At 43.5% G+C, this 19,646-nt stretch overlaps 1 protein-coding gene across 1 annotated transcript; it reads right to left on the reverse strand.

Annotated features, from left to right (window-relative positions):
* Positions 1–12,479: 12,479 nt before the first annotated feature.
* Positions 12,480–12,747, reverse strand: EDB93DRAFT_1250772 (uncharacterized protein; the record flags this gene model as incomplete). The annotated part of the gene is made up of 2 exons (XM_041453056.1): positions 12,480–12,527; positions 12,577–12,747. The coding sequence occupies 2 exons, from the start codon at positions 12,745–12,747 to the stop codon at positions 12,480–12,482; spliced, it is 219 nt and encodes a 72-aa protein (XP_041307224.1).
* Positions 12,748–19,646: the final 6,899 nt, after the last annotated feature.

Genomic DNA, 19,646 nt, shown 5'->3' on the forward strand with positions numbered 1-19,646 from the left:
CTTCATTTCCCTTCTCACATCAACTAGGTCTAAATGTGATTCCCATCTCACATTAGACTTTTTCCGTCAAAACATATTCAGATCATGAAACTTGGGGAAAACTAGAAATATGGACCATGGTTTGAAACCAAGGTATGGATTGACTAGTCTGAGGACTAAGCTAGCAGACTTTATCTTTTGAGGGTCACCTAGTATTCATGTCCATGCATGATTCCCACATCATGCAGGACACCGTTGGACTCGCCTTTGCAATAACAAAGTAGAATCCAATCTCGTCGAATGCACGATTGGTTGAGTTGAAGTACCGCAACGCTGCCAACAGCGGTGGACAGTCTTCACCCAAGTAAATCTGGGCATCAAAAATGAGAGTCATACCATGCCCCTCTGCAACTCGGCCATTTTCAAAAACAGCAACGGCAATGATAGTGGCTGAGCTAGCGCTAGAATTGGTCATGGCAGTGAAATTGGTCAGAAGAGAGGAAAATTGACTGAGCTTGATACACCCATTGGATTGCAGGTCATGTAGGCTTTATATTGTTGAGGCTCGGAGCTGACAATAGGGTAGCAGAATGACATCGAAGGTTCAGGAAGTTACCTGTGACAGCGATGGAACTTGATATCACCACCCTGCAATGGAAGCAAGTAGTGTCGGACTGCCAGGATTGCCAACACCGACTTTGTATGATTGTACCAGGCCAGGGATGAATCTCTAAGCAAAAACAGATGTCACACATCATATTAGAAATCATTGTCATTGAGAAAATGTCGGAATGAAGCAACTTCCCAGTGTTGCTGCCCTATGATCCCATCCATAGCACTTCCTCACCGAGTTGCGGATGTTCGTTTGACTTCTGATAAGCAAGGTCAGTGAGTTAGCAAGATTGGAAATCATGGGCGGAAGCAAACCAACCAAATTAAAACTTCTGGGTAGACAATATTTGGCGTCTTTGAGGCTTCGTTGGGGGAAAGCAGTACTTTAACATTGCGGCCTGATGTAGCACGTAAAAGGGCAACATACAGTTGACCATGACTAAAAACAGGTATGCGCAGGTCCAATCCGACATACTTCACAGACTGGCCTTGTGCCTTATTGATAGTCATTGCAAAAGCAAGCTGGACAGGGAATTGGCAGCACTTTAGAATAAAATTGAGATCAGCGGTTTTTGAGGATGGAATGAGGGAAATGCGTGGGATGAAAGCTGTCTGTCCATTGTGATCACCACCCAATATTTTAACGTCAAGCACTCGCTCTGACATGCGCAAGAGCACCATGCGTGTGCCGTTGCACAGCCCATGGCTTGGATCGAGATTTCGAAGTAGGATAAGCGGACAACCAATCTTCAATGATAGTTCACCTGAGGGCAAACCAGATGCACAGAGCGTGCACAAGAATTCAATAGGGTAATCATTGGCATCATTCCCGTCAGAACCTTGCTCATGAACGACTTTGTCAGCACTAAAGTATGTGTGCTCATCTCCCGTCATTCGAGCTAGGATCTCCCTGTTGATCTCATCAACATCACTGTTGCGTGGTGCAAGTATTGTCCGATTTTGAAAAAATTCTGCGGGAGGAGGGCCCTGTGAGTCATTCGAGATTCCACCATAAATTGCGTCGATGAGTGTGCTAAGGTCCTGTGTAACCATGCTTTCCAGAAACTCAACCATACCATCTGGATCCAAATTTCGTGCATTGCCAATGTCGAGAATCCATTTTGCAAAGGCCTGATTGTCTCGATCAATTTGAAGGCGCATGTTTTGTTTAAGCTGGAGAATTTGTACGTGTTTCCAGAGAGGAGAACATTGAATTGTTGCTGCAATAATGTCCTCCCGAGATCCTAAACAGGATTGAGTGTTAAAGCAGTAAGCAATTTGGTCAAGACAACATGTACCATATACAAACCTTTTGGAATCACCGGAAGAGTCTGTAGAAAATCGCCACCAAACACAACTGTAATTCCACCAAATGGAGTGTTGTACTTGTTTCGAATGTCATGACAGGACCTGTCTACAGCCTCTGCCGCATTTCGATGCTGCATTGCAGCCTCATCCCATATGATAAGTTTGGTCATCCGAATAAGACCTGCTAACATCCCATCCTTTGGAATATTGCAGAAGGAGTCTTTGTGAAGACTGTCCACTGGGATTTTAAACATCGAATGGGCTGTCTGTCCACCACTCAGGAGCAGTGCAGCGATACCAGATGAGGCAACACATAAGACAATGGAGCCCGCTGCTCGCACATGATGACATAAAACTTTGTAAACAAAGGTCTTTCCAGTCCCACCAGGGCCATTAAGGAAGAAAACTTCACCCTGTTCATGCTCGATAGACTCCATGATGCGTGAAAATGCATCTCTCTGCTCGGCATTCAGAAGAGGAAGTTGTGTATGTTCCTGTTCCTGTTCCGCATGTCTGTCATATGCAAGCTGATCAGCAATCAAGCAATTTTCAGCTCAAGCAGCCCAGTTCTGATGAGGTTTAGGCATATTGAAATTTTCCAGTGAGGTCCCTGACTGTCTCAGAATGTCATTGAGACAATACAGGCCATAGTCGTAGACATCTTCATCACTTGGATGGTCATGGTGCAGGATAGAGGTGAGCCGATGTTGTAGGTCATCACAGATGTGTTGCCGAAATTGATTCCAAAGAGCTGTTGGGTTTGCAGGGGAGCAAAACAAAAGGAGAGTCACAAAAAGTCGCCGTAGCTGTGTTCCAGTCTGCATTATTGATGCCTCTTCTAGGCATTGCCTCCACTCTCCATTGCCCTCCAGCAGGCCATGTGCGAGACATGCATCATGAAATGTTGGATATGTGGTGCCATTGAAGGTTCGGAGGTATTTGAAGGATGTTGGACCCTTGACGACTGTCAGAAGAGTGCGCAAATAGAAGTGTTCGCCTGCTGTTGGACTAACGTAGTACATGCATCCCAAGGCAAATCCTTTCTCCCGTAGTTTCCATGACTTCATTGTGGCCTTCCATGTGAAGTGTTGTGGAAATTCTTGGTATGTGTATCTCCGTGCTTCAATTTGAAGATTTGGATCAGCATTTGCATTGAAAAATGCTGTCAGAGTTGTGCGTTCACCAGCTGCTCTTTCAAGCACTGTCTCTTGGTTTTCATTAGGATTGAACATCACTAAGTGTTGTCCAGGCAAATGGACCTGCAAGTGTGTGATCGAAGGAGACTGCTCGTGAATATGAAACTGGAAGATCCTCCATACTGATTCTGGAGCAGAAAGATATCTGCCATCAACAAATTGACGGATCTCGTCATGGGAGTCAACTGCCATTGAAGCACGGTCCTGTCCTTTGCACATGTATTTATTAACATACTTGACTGAGCTAAAGGAGACTGCACATTCAACATTTATGTGACAGTCAAATGTTGCTGACATAAATGGGTTGAAAGGCACAATCCAGCAGTTGTCAAGGTCACATTGACCAACCTTGAAGGTGCGTTGGTCATTGGGTCGAAAGTATCGTGGATAGCCTTCTTGATCAATCATAGTCTGTGCTTGGAATGGCTTAGGATAATTCTTCGTGCACCGACCATTGTCCATGCACGGAGCATTGGGATTGAGAGCACAACACGGTCCATGTACCATGCAGGCTTTGACAGTCTCAAAGAGTAGTGGATGTACTTCAGGGTCTGGCCATCTTGCCCAGATTGCAGTGTCGATGTCAGCTGGCGTCAAAAGCTTGTGTGGCTGATCGAGGAAAATCAGCATGTGCATATGGGGAAGACCACACTTTTGAAACTCGATGGTGTATATCCAAGCAACTGTCCGCCCAAACACTCCTTTCTTGCAGACATAATCCAGAATTGCTCGTTTTTTCATGTGAAAAACTTGTGCCACTAAATCAGGACGGTCCGCAGCTCTTTGACCTGGCAGGAGCTCGCGCTCGATTTCAGGCCACTTGGGATTGCATGTGACAGTCATGAATATGTCAACTTTCTTAAAGTAGCGAGCTAGCGCCAGGCCATCTTGATAGCACTGATACATATACCGTGGACCACCAGTGTATGATGACGGAAGTACAACACGCTGACCAAGGTCATGGAGATTCAAATCATGGTCACTGGAAGCAGCATCCTCTAGACCACTGTAAAGTGATGCTCTAAGTTGTGGCTGATGCATACGAAGGTACATAAGCCGATTCTGTTCAGCACTTGCGAACATGTCAACAGTCCACTGCTGAAAAAGAGTACTGCCTCGGAGTATCGTAGAAAATTCATTTTGACGTGGAAAGAGCCGGAATGCTGTGTAACGAATCTGGGAAAGACGGCTAGGTGTCTCTTTGCCAGGTTGATGCATCTGTAGGTCATAATGCCAACCATCTTCACCATATGGAAACAACAGCACATAATGCAAACATGCATATGACCGGTGCCCATCATTGATTCTCTGCAGTGGACCCTCACGTCGGTGAAGGATGATGTCAGCGTGACTCTGTGGTTGCAGTTCCATCTCCAGGAATGACTGCAGCAATTTTGCTAACAGTGGGTAAATTATACCGACGGTGATCATGGTTCGGATCTGCAAGTAGGCGAATAGTGATAGGTGAATCATCAGACTGAGCGGAGAGAATCTCATGTGCATGTCGAAATATTGCAGCATATCCGTGATTTTGAAGCAAGAGCGTCTGGAGCCATTCCATGGTACGTCGACAAAGATTTTCATTGTGCTGCATGCGTTCATCAAGAGCCATACGTGGATCATAGATATACAACTGTGCATACACTGGATGACAGCCTTCTGATGGTACAATGTGTCCAATATGGTGGCACAATTGCCCATGAATGCGAAACACGTAAGGTCCCCTTCCTGCATTGATTGCATGATCTACGTTAACTCCCAAGGAGGTGAATGCAAGGGCAGTGTTGTACTGGCGAATATTCGACTGAAACTCAATAGCTTCAAGTGTACAGGTTTCAAAGAGCTGCTGGAGGTAAGATGGTGGGTGTCGCAGCCGAGGCACTTGAACCTGATCCTGGTCACAGCAAATTCCAAATAGTGGTCTTGATTTCGATGATGAAGAGAGGCGTTCATCCATCCAGTGTAGCGCCTGGCAATAAGGGCAGACTACTGTCATTTGACCCAGGTCATGGCGAGAGTGTGGGTCTACATATGGATGCCGTGCAATAGGAAGATTAACAGGATCCCTCCACACAACTGTATTTTGGTCATCTCGCAGTGGTGGGTGAGATCGAGCAAGGACATCTGCCTCACGTAAAGGGTGCTGTTCGAGGGGCTCATGCTCATGATGATGAGGTTGCCCATGCTCGATCTGCTCTTCAGCATGTTCATGCTCCAATTGTGAGTGGAAGGGAATATCTACATCCATACGCACTCCTGGAGTCTGTGGCTCCACCCTTGGTACAGATAGCGCACGCGGTTCATTGGATACAATTGGTGTGGCTACCTGGCAGCTGCGCTCCTTTTCTGCACGTTCACGTGCACGACGGCGCTGCTGACCAAGTGAGCACTTATTTACTGACTCTGTAGGAGCATGGTGCATAGCTTCCTTCTCAACACATTCACATGCACGACGTCGCTGCTGCGCAAGCGAGCACTTATTCACCTCAGCAGGAGGGAGCACAGGATCGTGCTCTGAACGCTCGTGTTCTTGATTGAATGTGGTAACGGGGGGGATCGACTGTGGGGACACATCCTGAATATAGTCTTTGAGCCTTGGAATTCGGAATTGAAGTTCATGGCGGGAAGAACCCTGCAAGAATTCAGCATTAATTTGAGTGCGACTCTGAGATTCAAATAGCCAGCACCCACAGCTTCAGCATACTATGAAGCGAGAGAATGAAACATAACTCACCGAGTCGCTAGATAAGCTAGACGTAGCACGTTGCTTCCGTGCTTCAAGAGTTTCCGACTCTATACATGGGATATTCTCATCAGAATTCTCCCGTGCCCGTTTGCGACAGCTCGTTTTCGGACCCAGTGTGGGGGCTACAGCCACATTTGGCAGCGTGTTCAAGGAGTCATTGAACGGCTTAAATAAACTTTGCTGAAGGATGATCTTGTAAGAATGAAATAGCAATGAGTTAAATGTCACGTTACCTGGAGAGTGTCATACTCCTGCGAGGATGCATGTCCACTGATGGATTGAGCACTGGTTGCAGAACTGATGAAGGAGTCACAAAAGCCACTTCGAAGTTCACTGAAATCACATACCTTGTGGATTTGAGATCTGCACATGCATGCATTAGGTATAAGGCCTTGGGGCTTTGGCTAATAAGGTGATTGGCGAGCGCCGAGTACCGTTGGTTGGTGCCAGCATGTCAGTCATGTGAGATGTGAGGCACGTGAGAAGGTAGCCAGCCAATGAGAATGTCTGTCAAGTTTGTCTCTACTACATGTGACCGAGCGATTTTATTATAATAGATGTTGATTGTCTTCCTTCCTTCACTAACACCTGTATATTTAGCTTTCAAAAAATGAACATACAGCAGATGTTAGGACTATATTCACTCGCGTTCCTGATGGGTGGGTGTGTACCCTGTGCAAGTAAGTCGTCCATCTCATTTTCAATATATCTTTAAAACTTTCACACAAGGGATGATGGTGAACCAGTGCACAAGCACACCTTTTGCGGAGGCACTTCAACACTGCGCACACACATTGTTTGCCACAAGAAGACCCATTTTCAAGTGTACAAGCAGCGCTGTGATGCTGCAAGCATTACTATGCACCCTTGTGCTATTCCGCCAGGAGAAGAGCACCTTACCGTGACGCAAACAACTCTTAATGCCAACCTTGTTGCAAAACCCCCCATGTTTACCAAGGAAGGACTACTCAAATATATCATGGAACTGGTTGTGATGGAAGACAAGGTACATTAAGTTTTATTATTTTATTCATTTGAAGTTTATTTACATCATGCTAGGCAATACAGTTAATTGATAAGCCAGCATTCCGACGTTTACTGCAATACACGTGTCCATCACTGACTGAAAAAGATATCCTGCATTGCACCAAATTAACAGATACCATCAAGTCTTGAGCAATGACCATCATCAAGACTATCAAGGAGTGTCTGGCGGTGAGTTTTTGCCTGCTTGTATTGTGGTCAGTCCTGAAACATTTTGTTAGCATGTTGATAGTACTATATCCATGACATTCGACTTATGGACCTCGATTATCAGAGAGCCTTTTTTTTGGTCACAGGCCATTACATTTGGAGTCCTCCTGACAAGCCACTGCAGTGGGAGCTTAAGAATGAGCAACTTGATTTCACCCGCATCAAAGGTAACCATAGCGGCCAGGATATCAGCTGCATTCTTGTTGAGACAATAGACAGGTATGGCATTCGTGATAAGGTGTGTGTTTAGTCTGGAGTGTAGCCATGCATTGACTTTGCTGGTATAGGTTGGATGGATGACGTCTGATAATGCCTCAAATAACGACACCGCTATGAAAGAATTAGTGAGGGCCATAGATGAGGATGGTAGCCACTGGCTTGCAGGTCCCCATCACATATGCTGTCACGAACACATTCTGAATCTTGCCACTCGTCATTTCATTGACACAGTCGCACCTACCCCTCAGGCAACCATACTGAAAAAGATCCATTGTGCTATTGATTCTGGTACAGATGTTGACATTGACGGATTGACTGCCCAACTCGCTGCATTAGAACATGATCCTGAAGCTATTGTCGAGGATGGCTATGATGTTAGTAACACCATTGGAAAAGCATTGGATCTCATAGACCAGGTAAAGTCCTCTTTTTTCTTTGTCTTCGAGCCCTTATTTACATAGCATAGATCTGCAAATCACTGCAAGCTCGAGCGTTCTTCAAGAAATCATGTGAGGAAGACGGTGTTCCTGTTCGCGAGATTTTGTCATGGGTGAGAACACGCTGGGCATCCTTATTCAAGTGCCTCGAGCACTTCTTGTCTCTTTGCCTGGTAAGTGAGGCATGCAATCCCCTCTTTAGTATCTAATATCTTTATTTTTTTTCAGGCTGTCAACCATTTCACACTTCTCACTAATGAAAGTCACGAAGTCCCAAAGTTGCGCAAGAAGTCATATAGCGACTTCAAGCTTGATGGGGCTGACTGGAAAATGATACGGCTAGTACATGATGTCCTCAAGGTAGTCATTTATTTTATCTGTCTTGTTTATTTATTTACTGATTGTTATTAGGAGCCTGAAACTGCACAACAGTCCTTTTCTTTGGTCGCGTGCCCAACAGCCTGGCAGACCATACCGACATTAGAGTGTCTTGCTAATACATGGCAGACTATGGCAGGAAATCCAGAATATGCGTCAATCAAGGCCGCCATCAAGAAGGGTCTTAATAATGTCGAGAAGTACTACCAGAAGGCTAATGACTTGGACGTTTACTTTATCTGTCTAGGTCCGTATTATTATCTTTTCCTCAAGTCTATGTCTAATTTTGCTACAGTTCTCGACCCCAACTATAAGTTAGCATATGTTGAGAGCCGATGGACCGAGGCAAAGGTTGCGAGTGGGAGGGCTCGTCTTCAAGCTGTGGTAAGTACTATTCGACCTTGAGTATCCTGCCCATCTCTAATATTGGGTACTTAGTTTGATTACTACTACAAAGCGCCTCCACTGGCAGGCCCAGCGCATGTCCCAGAACCAACAGCCACATCAACAATGACAATTTGGTACAGTCAATTGTGGATGCGCAACACTATCATGGCGCAGCAAGCTGCAGATCAACGTGCGCACAACCCTCATCAAGAACTCACCTCGTATCTCACCACACCATTGGAGGAGATGGATGATGTTGTGGCATGGTGGGGTGTGAGTACTAGGTCCTACCTATCAGTTCCCAGCTTACATTCTTGATTAGTTACATTCCCTGCTGTATCCAACCCTCGCTCGTGTTGTGCATGATTACCTGCCCATTCAAGGCAGCGCTGTTCCATCTGAACGTGCTTTCTCCAGTGGGGGGATTACATCCACTCTCTGCCGCAATGCACTTGCGCCATCCACATTCTCCGCCCTACAGTTGATGAAGGCAGCTTACCGGAATGGACATATCTCAGCGGCAGTAGAGGCAGAGGGGCATGCGGCTGGTGTGTAGTTGGACTAGCCACTCAATATTATATCTATGTACCATATCAATGTTTTTCTTGCGCTTGAAAAAATTTACGGTTCAGTTCAGGTTCGGACCAGAAAAAAACCGAACCAGACTGCAAAGAACGGTTCTTGATGGTCCAGTTCTGGGTTCGATGATTTTGTAGAACTGGACCCATGGTTCGGTTCTTGGTTCTTGTCCAGGACCCTCTGAACCGGACCGAACCAGACCACGGCAGCACTAGTCCTGAGAGATGCGAGTATGCTTCGTCCCAAGAGACAACCTAAAGAACTACCTTGATAATGCAAGGGAAGTCTTATACAGTCAGAGAGTAGACAAGATATTGGAAGTAAACCTCTCTAATGTCTGTCCAGAGTTCCGAGACTACGTCTGAAGTACCAAGGTACTTGTCCGATGCGACCGAAAGTCGTCCGAAGCTGCAAAAGTGTTGTCCGAAGTAGCATGATGCCTTCCGAGGTTTGCAAAAGCTGTCCGAAGGTCAATATATGTCGGTATGTCGATGTGTTGAATAACAGTATAAGACTTTGCGAAACGTCCGAAGTCCAGAATGACGCTAATCTATCAGAACTCAAGAATAAATGAAGTGCAAAATTGGCAGCGGTCTAGCCAAACAATCGTTCCAAATGAACAAAGATCGATTGCGCAGTTACAATTATACCGAGGTGACTCTACTAATTAAGACTCAAAGTACGGGAAGTGAAGTGTTGTATCAGTAGCCAGTGAGCAAGATTATATCCTACTTCCATGAGAGACCAGAATCCATAGGTGAAACTAGTAGCGAGATAAGCAAGTCTGAACCTATGTAATAAGTCGTGGTGCGTACTGTTTATACGTATTCCGAGGCTCCCGACAGGATGCTGGTGGAATCTATCCATGTAGCACTAAGACGTAGTCAACATATAATTAGAATAAGGGAAAATGCACCAGTGAAGTCAAAAGGGCGATGTTACAAGAACAACTAGATGCTTGGGCCCCTACCATTTTTCTCCTGATCCTCCTCGTATCAGCCCTCGCATCATACCCTTACCCCGACCTTACCCTTGTCATCCTCGTCATCCTCGCATTCCCTTTCGCCCTCTACCTGTCGCTTCAGCAAAGCCAGTACATTTGGCCGGATCCTTTCGCTGACGAAGCATACCCATGCTCCGTTTTACCACCTGACTGATCCTGCGGACAGTCCCCTTGCCCCTTACCGTCTGGACGGTAACCTATGACACGATGTATGACGCATCCCCGTTGCCCTATTTTCCTTTCCTGATCTCTGACTCAGTGCGCAGTCGCACATGCGACTTATACTTAGATCCGCAGTTGCACGATCGTGCCCCTGCATGTTTCACTTCTCATTCTGATCTTTGACTCACTTTCTTATCCAGCACGTTCTACCTAGATCGAACGTGCCTTCCTATTATGGTCTCACCCTTTACCAATTGCCTCTCCCAGTAGTACGAGTTATCATCCACTAATACGTCCCCTGTCCTCTATATAAACTCGCTACCATGTACCATATTTCCTAACTTGAATCTACTTGGTTCTTGACCTCCTACTCTCACCAGAGTGATCCTTCTGCCTCGCCAGCAGTCTATATTCTATCTTCTTATCTGCTCATCGCGGATAAGCCTATAGTCTCGACCTTTACTCATCGACTTCGTCGACGAGCAAAGCCCCTGTTAACTAGTTGGACTTCTGTCCTTCTAATTAACGACGATCCTTACGATTAACCTTCGGGTGTCGTAAGCCTAGGCCGATATAGCTTATTGTCTCGCACCAGCGTGACATAAGCTACCCGATTTGGACATAGGCGTCAAATCGTACTTGCCGAAGACCCGCCAAGTACGACCCCTAACCTTGGGCTAGCCCAAGGACGTCCACAGACCATTGACGACACAAGCTCTGTTTGAGCGTCGCCAACAGATACCATCCAAGTCGTAACAGGCGAGGATAGGACATGGTATGGTAACTCACGAGGTTCGGACAGGCCTTGGAACGCAAGAACTGCCTGCGGAAGGTTCAGACAAGTGTGCGCAACCTTTGGAAGGTCAAGGGAGGTTGGGGAATGGTATGGACGTAGGTGTTGGATTGCCTGGTTCCGAGCCCAGCGCTGCGACCATCGTTACACCGCTTATATGATCAAACACGTGACATCCTGCTGAGGGGGAGGCAAGGATGTATGAGCCTTAGAAATACCTCAAAAACTCCTGCTACTGGCATTAAAATGGGGAATAAGTCCAAAGCTGTCCAGGCACATCTCACAAGTCTCTACAGATCAAACAGTAAGTCATTCAACTCACAAACTCTTTAACACTGACATTTTATGTAATATAGTTAGTCATAGTCATAGTTATGCCAATATTTTGATCAGCCCATTTCATTGTATATTTGGTGGTGCCTCCTGAAAAAGCTCATAACAACTTAGGCATAGATACATGATGTGTATAGATAATAAAAATTTTCAAGCAATTTCTAAGGCCTCTGGTCTCCAAAACAGCAGTCCTCAAGAGTGGTGAAAATTTTTCACCAGAGATTTGGCCACAACTTAGGGTTAGGGTTAGTGCTTACATGAGGTGCTGGAACTGGATGAGGCCTACCTTATCTCCTGCGCTTTGTTCATAAAGAACAGGTACACAATTTCATGATTTTCTCTATGGCATTCAATTTTAAATCAATTCCTTAACTACTTCACTGAGTAGTTGAATATTCTACATACTCTACTAGCATATTCCAAGTGAAAAATGTTGTAAGGTTATATAGACAAGTGATAATATTGCAACTGTTGGGCCGCATCAGTAATTTCACCAATTACTTATTTAGCCTTATTTTACTTATCACCCTTGATTTTCCCACCAGTAGTAGCTGTAGAAATGATGTATTGGTCCTTGTAACACAGTAAAAAATCAGGTACAATAATCATTGAGCTCATTCACAATGACATCAGGAAAAACCTCCCACAAAGATTTCGTTAAATTTTCTAAAATTTTCTGAATTCCTTAAAATATGTTCAAATATTCCAAGTCCCTCTGTGGATAGGTGAAAATTTATGAAAATTTATGAAAATCCACAAGAATACAACAAAATGATCATAATGTGATTAAAGCAGGGTATATACTAGAATATTGCAAATGAAAATGAGGAAATGGAACAAAGTTGTAACATGAAGTCCTTGTACTATCAGGAACACCCTAGTTGATGCTTGTCCTATCAAAATCAATTCATGCAAATGCCACTTTTGACTCAGCGGATGCAAAATCAACCACATTAATGCCGAAAATCAAAGTTATGAGCAGCATGTAATAAAGGCGCGAGACTAGCACATATCTAACGGCTTTATATTTTTGAGCCATGAGAGAATGGTAAACATGGGGGCTGATGAGACTTTGCCTGAAGTCAAAACACTCTTAAACTACATCAACAACTGACTTTAGATCAAGTAGGGAAGAAAAAATCTGGTAGAAAACAGTGAGATAGTGCTTGAATAGTTAGGATAAGATGCACCACAGTAACCACAGCAACCTTGATAGGCTCCACAGGTTCACCAGTGGTGCTTGCACCCCAATTTGTCTGCACACCATATAGGTTGTGGTGGATGCTGTAGAAAGAGCACATAAAAATGACAACTGCAAGAACTCCAGTGATTGGGAGGAGAGAGCAGAGAAGCCCATACATGATAGCACTGACAGAAGCTGGCCATGAGGTTCAAGAGTCCAAGCCAACGTGGCATAATCAACAATGAGTGTCCATGTGAGTGCAGGATAAGGGGGTGCCAACAAGTTCAGGTAGTTGAGTGTAATGGTGTTTGGTGGTAGCTGATCCATAATGCCATTTCCGTTGACATTGCATAGAAATAGTCATCATACCCAAACACATTGAGTTGCAAGTACATTTAGCATGCAACCATGATTTTGAACTCACAAATGCCATCACTGTAAAATATAGTTGTAAGAACAAGACCAATGAAATGAGTGAGAAGCAAGAGCAAATTAAAAGAGGGAAATTTTGATGGAAGACAACATAACAAGTGGTTCAAATTGAAGAAGGTTCATGTTCCACCCGCAAGTTACTGAATAGCCCAACTTAGTGCGGGACTGTGGGTTATATTTTTGATATATAAGAAAACATTATATTAGCCTTTTCCTTCTCATATCTTGATTCATAAATATTTGGCCTATGTTGAGTGGTTTGTGCCATTCACCAGGACAAGCTAGAGAAATCATGGTATGCACAAGGTCTTGCAATCATATGAAAATGGGGAACAGCTAGCTAGTTAGTATAATATCTGCGAAAGATATTTGGCGCAGTGTACATCTTATACCAAAATTTGGCTGTACTGCACCTTGGGATTGGACTAGCAGCAACATTTTGGAACTGTGTAGAGACTTTTTTTGTTAGCCCATTCACAGATTGTCACACATATGCAACCATTTACAAGCTTTGTTAACAATTTTTGAAAATATCATGCAAATTTTAAGAAGTTGTTGTCACATTTTCAAAATTCCCATGGGAGGTTTTTCCTGATGGAGATAACTTATAGAATCAGATGTATCAAAGTGGTACTGCCATATTCTCCTTCCATATCCCAGGACTCTTTTAAGGATAATGGTATAACAATTTTTTACAATGGCAAACCTTATATTGATCTCACCAGTGTAAAGAGGAAATCTCTGCTGGGTTCAGCAGAAATGGTACTACTTAGACAACAATATTTAGGTAGATCTTTAGCACAACCTATGCTGCTATACTTGCAAAGCAAGTGCATTCGATCCTAAAGGGGTTGCTATATGGTATTAGTAGTATAAATGTGTCAGCAATGCAAATAATGAATGTCCAAAGCTATGAAATGATGTTCAAGGGTACTTATCCGATGTCCGAAGCCAAAGTGCGATGTCCGAGATTTCAGACTTTTGAACTTCACAATAATAGGTTGGAAACTGTATAACGAGTGTCGAGTGGTATGCACGAGTATAACAAGTGATGGAGCATGATGGTGAATGAATAGTAATATTTCACAATGCAACTAAGAACTACAAAAATATTCTGGGTGATCCACAGAGTCAGGAAACAGCCCCTAACTACTAGATGATAATTACTACAGGTCACTACAGAGTATTTAAGTAAGTATGTAGAAATTCAGAATACTATATGCGAAGATAGTAGTGATATTTCAGATCTGAGAATCTATGTAATAAAACATGAGGTGCTGTGGACATGTAATAACGTGGTCTGAATGTCAGAAAATGTAAAAACAAGTAACTACGCACCTAGTGGGGCTAGTTCAGAAGGACAGGACATGGGATGGACAAGTGCGTGCAAAGTGCGATCGGCCGATGCAATGTCTAAAGGTCTGATGCGGAGTGGCTCGGACATGTGTGAAGTGTGTTGGACATGTGCGCATATGTTTTGGATGTTGACACAAGTATTGAAAATAGTGGTTCTGAGCCTAGCACCACAACCATCGTTACAGCGGCCTGCCTCTGTCCATCCTTTTTTGGATGCAATGATTTATCAGCTTTGTTAAGTTTATCTCCTCTGAAATGATTGTCTTCCAGAGCATACTTTGCTATGCACTTATGCTCTTGAGTTGTATGATTGAGCTATACTCTATCCCAAGGGCTTACAGGACCCATGGTGACAAGCAGATTTATACTATGTCAGTCATGTCACACCACTTTGATGTCTAAATCTCTGTGACAGCCCATTAACTCTTGGGCTAATTTTCAGTATTATGGGCATGAGAGGCTTCCATTAATGATTTGTCGTGCTTTTGCAGAAGCCTCTGTTTTCAATTTGATGTTGATTTCCTAAGCATGAGCTTCTCAGATTATGCTTACAAATCATCATTTGGTTTGCATTGGACTGCAGAGGAAACTTCTCAATCATACACTAGGCACCATTCCCAGTGATGATCTTGCTTTTGGCACTCTGACATATCTTTGTCAGCTAATGGAAGTGAATAGGAAATTACCAGTGTTTGTTTTGAGTAGATGATTCACAGAATTAATGGGTTGGCACATGACCATGCAAGCAAGGTGATACAGAATAAAACATAGCCACTTCATATCTAATTCACTTTAAAAACACTTCTCATTGGCTGGAGCTTCAAGACATATTTATTACACTTCAGTTCATTTCACCTCGACCCATCAAACCTAGAATGAACTGGTAACACTTAACTATGGGAAAAATTCCAGATAAGGTAGTGTTACTTAGTGTCTGTTGTGACATTTGGGCAGTTTTGGTGATGTAAGAGGATCAACACACAGCAGCAATCACCATATACTCCTACTCTGCAATTGCATGCCTCCTTGTCTTGTCACAGAATGGAAAGTAAAACTAATACTAAGACAATTCTAGAGCTATGGTGTCTCTGAGCTGATCATTTACTAGGGGAAGGAAGCTTCATACTATGCTCATGCTGTCCTCCATTATTCTATGTCTGACGTTTTCTCAGGGACAGGTGTACCAGGCCACTCAAATAGTCACCAGTCAAATTATGGCTGTCAAGAAGTCCTGAGCACCTCTTGCACTGAAATCACTTGGATCACGAGTGACAGGCTCTACAGCATCTGCAGGGGCACCTCTCCATCCCAAAAGTCTTTGCCTATGGACAATTGAAGCATTTCAAGTATCTTGCTATGCAGCTCCTTAGGATGAGCTTTGATGAAGTGCGGGAACACCATCCTCTATCAGCAGTAAACACCTTGGTGGTTGCTGACCAGATGGTATGTAGCATAAGCAATCTCTGGCCCATTAGTAGGCTCATTGTGACCTTGTGTCAGATCTCAGCTCTCAAACACATATACAAGAAAAAACTTATCCACTGCAATCTAAAACCCAGGAACATTATCCTTCACTCCCACCAATTCCAAGCACTTATACCTCGATAACTATGGGCTCACCCAGGCTATTACACATGATGAAGATGAGGAATCTAAATTGTGGTGAAAGTTGGTGCTAAGCTAAGCAAACACAGATAGTCCTGGGCACAAGTGAAATCATTGTCCCAAGGGCAGCTAACTGAGTAAAAGGAAACCTCTCTTATAAAAGAGGGATACCAAACTACTAATAGAGTAATAAGACTAATAGACGCGCAAAGTGCAAGGTGAGAGCAATGAAATATATGATGGATGGATGCACAAGTGTGAAAGATGAAGGGTGAGGTGTGTGACGCGAAGGTAGCACGCGCTGTCCTGCATGATGTGGGAATCATGCATGGACATGAATACTAGGTGACCCTCAAAAGATAAAGTCTGTTAGCTTAGTCCTCAGACTAGTCAACCCATACCTTGGTTTCAAACCATGGTCCATATTTCCAGTTTTCCCCAAGTTTTATGATCTGAATATGTTTTGACGGAAAAAGTCTAATGTGAGATGGGAATCACATTTAGACCTAGTTGATGTGAGAAGGGAAATGAAGGTTAAAGTATAGCCTTGCCTTTGGCTTATTCACTTTGGCTAGAGAAAACCATAGAGAAAAGTACAAAGCCTATAAAAAACCTATCCAAAAAGACCGTGTTATCTGCAACTGTATTATTTGACTGCATTCAATTCCTGCCAACTGCATTATTTTTTTTGACTGTGTTTCAATTCCTGCCAACTGTCTTATTTTTGCTACCTACTTTTCTCTAGTGTTTCTTTACTTTACTTTTTCATTAGGATGCTTTGACTCACCTGACACTTCATAAAATTGTACCCATAGGGTATGATGTCATTATGATGTCATAAGACTCCACAGATACTCCTGCAGGTATTCTGTTGAAAGATATTATGTCATCAAGCTCTAGATTATTCTACTCTACAATGACATCATTCATGATGTCATTTCCTTCTAGAATATTCTGCTCCACAATGACTCACTCTGACTCACTCATGGAAGGTTCTGGAATCTTTTGCTCCACAATGATGTCATAGCTCCATCTTTCACTTGTATTTTATTCTTTTATTGGGTTTGACCCAATATTTTGATTGGTCCTCCTTATTTTTTATTGTTTGTGAACCTAGGTTACTTTCCCACACAAAATGTATATAAGGAGAGCCCATTCTCCCCCAAAAAAATATGATCTCCCATTTGTAGCTATCTGCCTATCAGATATTTCACTTGCAAAGTTAGTCCCTTTGAAGTGAGACAAGTGCAGGGAAAAGAATTCCCTTGAGATTATAAGTTTCTTACCTTAGAAACTTATTTAGTGCTATAGACCAAGCATTCTTGGTCATATATATTGTCTTTGAGACCCCTTTGTCTCATTGCTCTGTGCCCTTTGACTAAGCGATCTTAGTCATCTATCATATTGTTGAGACCACGTCTCACTAGTTCTCCCATAGACCAAGCGATCTTGGTCAAGTTATAGTCCCCTTTGTTCAAGCGATCTTGAACATATATTGTATATTTGAGACCATTGTCTCACAGTCAGGTGTCCATAGACCAAGCGATCTTGGTCACATTTCGTATATTTGAGACCATATCTCACTAGTTCCAGTATCCAAGTCCAGAGCCTAGAAGGAGATTTCCTAGGCAAATACATTCCAGAAACCGAATTACGTGTCTAGAAGCTTATTCCTAGACAAGAGATTTGAGTTTCAATAAAGAAAAGTAAAGCTCCGGCTAGGTTGATCTTGACAAAGATTAGTTTAGCGAGCCTCCCAAGAACTCACACGTTATCTACCACGAAATAGGAAAAGTCGTAGACCGTGTTAATCGAGGACTGGCAAGCAGTCTTATCCAAAGTGTAATTGTGGTGTCATTACATTTACATGACTTTATATAAGACCCTCGGTTATTAAGACAGCGCGAGCGAGAGTGAAGTACGAACTAGTGAGATAGACGAAAGAGAGATGAGGTGAGACGAGTGTTAACACCCCAACTAAGGTTGGCTGATGCTAATGTGAAGGTGGACAACTTATGCGCGCGACTTTAGATAGTCACTGGCAACAATGAGTAAAATTCCCTAGTATCTAAGGACACAGAGAAAGTGGGTGGAAAATTGACCTAGTATATAAGTAATAGAGGGGTATAAGTAAAATGGCTAAGCAGTGCTAGGCGCACAGGTCCGATGTAGCAAGCCGAGTAAGCTAAATATAGTACGTGAAGTAGGTAATAGGGTCTCAGCTGCACACGTAGTGCTAATCTGAGTATTAGCGATGGAAAACAATTAGTCAAAATGGGAATATAGTGAGAGAACGCACCAATGAACATCTAAGGACATGGGGAGGACAGATGGACGGGTATGCAGACGATATGAAGGCGGACATGAGGTGTCAGTGGCTGCACATGGTGAAGATGAGGAATCTAAACTGTGGGGAAAGTTGGTGCTAAGCTAAGCAAACACATATAGACCTGGGTGTGAGTGAAATCATCGTCCCAAGGGCAGCTAACTCAGTAAAGGAAACCTCTCTTTGTAAAAAGAGGGACACCAAACAACTAATGAAGTACTAGGGCTAAGTAATGCGCGAAGCAGAAACAATGCGATGTATGGAAGGCAAATGCGTGCAATGACGTGTGAGTGCAAAAAGCGAAGGTTGAGGTACGCGACATGAAGGTAGCATGTGCGAGCGAGAGAAGCAAGGGAAAGACGAGGCGAGACAAGTGTTAACACCCCAACTAAGGTTGGCTGATACTAAGATGGAGACCAAGAACCGAAGCACACGACTTTAGATAGTCACTTGCAAACAACAACTAAAATTCTTAGTATCTAGAGACACACAGAAAGTGGGCGGAAAATTGACCTTGAAAATAGAGTAAAGAGATAGTATATGTAAAGATGGCTAAGTGCCGCTAGGCGCGCAGGTCCAATGTAGCAAGCCGAGTAAGCTAAATATAGTACACGAGATAGGTAATAGGGTCTCAGCTGCACGCTGTAGAAAGCTGATTCCCACTGGGCTCAGCAGAAATCATACTACCTAGACAACAAATATTTAGGTAGATCTTAGCACGACCTAGTCTGCTATACTTGCAGAGCAAGTGCATTCGATCCTATAGGGGTAGCTGTTTGGTATTAGTTTAGATAGTTAGTTATCAGTAATAGGAAGATAATCCGAAGCTAAGAACTACTTGTCCAAAGGGAAACTGTCGGGTCCAAAAATATCGGAGTTGGGTCGGGTGTCAGACTATGCATTGGACTGTCAGGAATGCGTCAGAAGTATGTCGGAATGTCGGTTAAATGAGTGTTGGATGTGTCAGAATGTTTCGGAGAAAAAGAGTGGATAGATATTTCGCAATACAAGTACTACTAATATCAGTACTACTAATATCCAATGACTTCCATCCTACTACTGAGTAGGGAAAAGTAAGTAATGCAATAGGTAGGAAGTACTAGATATTAAATAGTGACTATGTAGAAATTTGGAGTGCTATAGGCAAGAGTAGTAGCGAATATTTCGGGTTCGAAATCCTATGTAATAGGACATGTGGTACTGCGTACCATGAGAAAACATGTAATAACGCTGTATACAATGCTTAGCAAGTCAAAAGGAGTAAATGTGCACCTAGTGGGGATAGATGCGACTGGACAGGACATAGGGAGGACTGGTCCGATGTGTGGGAATGTTGGGTTGGGATCGGACATGTGTCG

The sequence above is a fragment of the Suillus bovinus genome (genome assembly GCF_016758785.1).
Source record: "Suillus bovinus strain UH-Sbo-P2 chromosome Unknown EDB93scaffold_31, whole genome shotgun sequence".
In the NCBI taxonomy this organism is placed as follows: Eukaryota; Fungi; Basidiomycota; class Agaricomycetes; order Boletales; family Suillaceae; genus Suillus; species Suillus bovinus.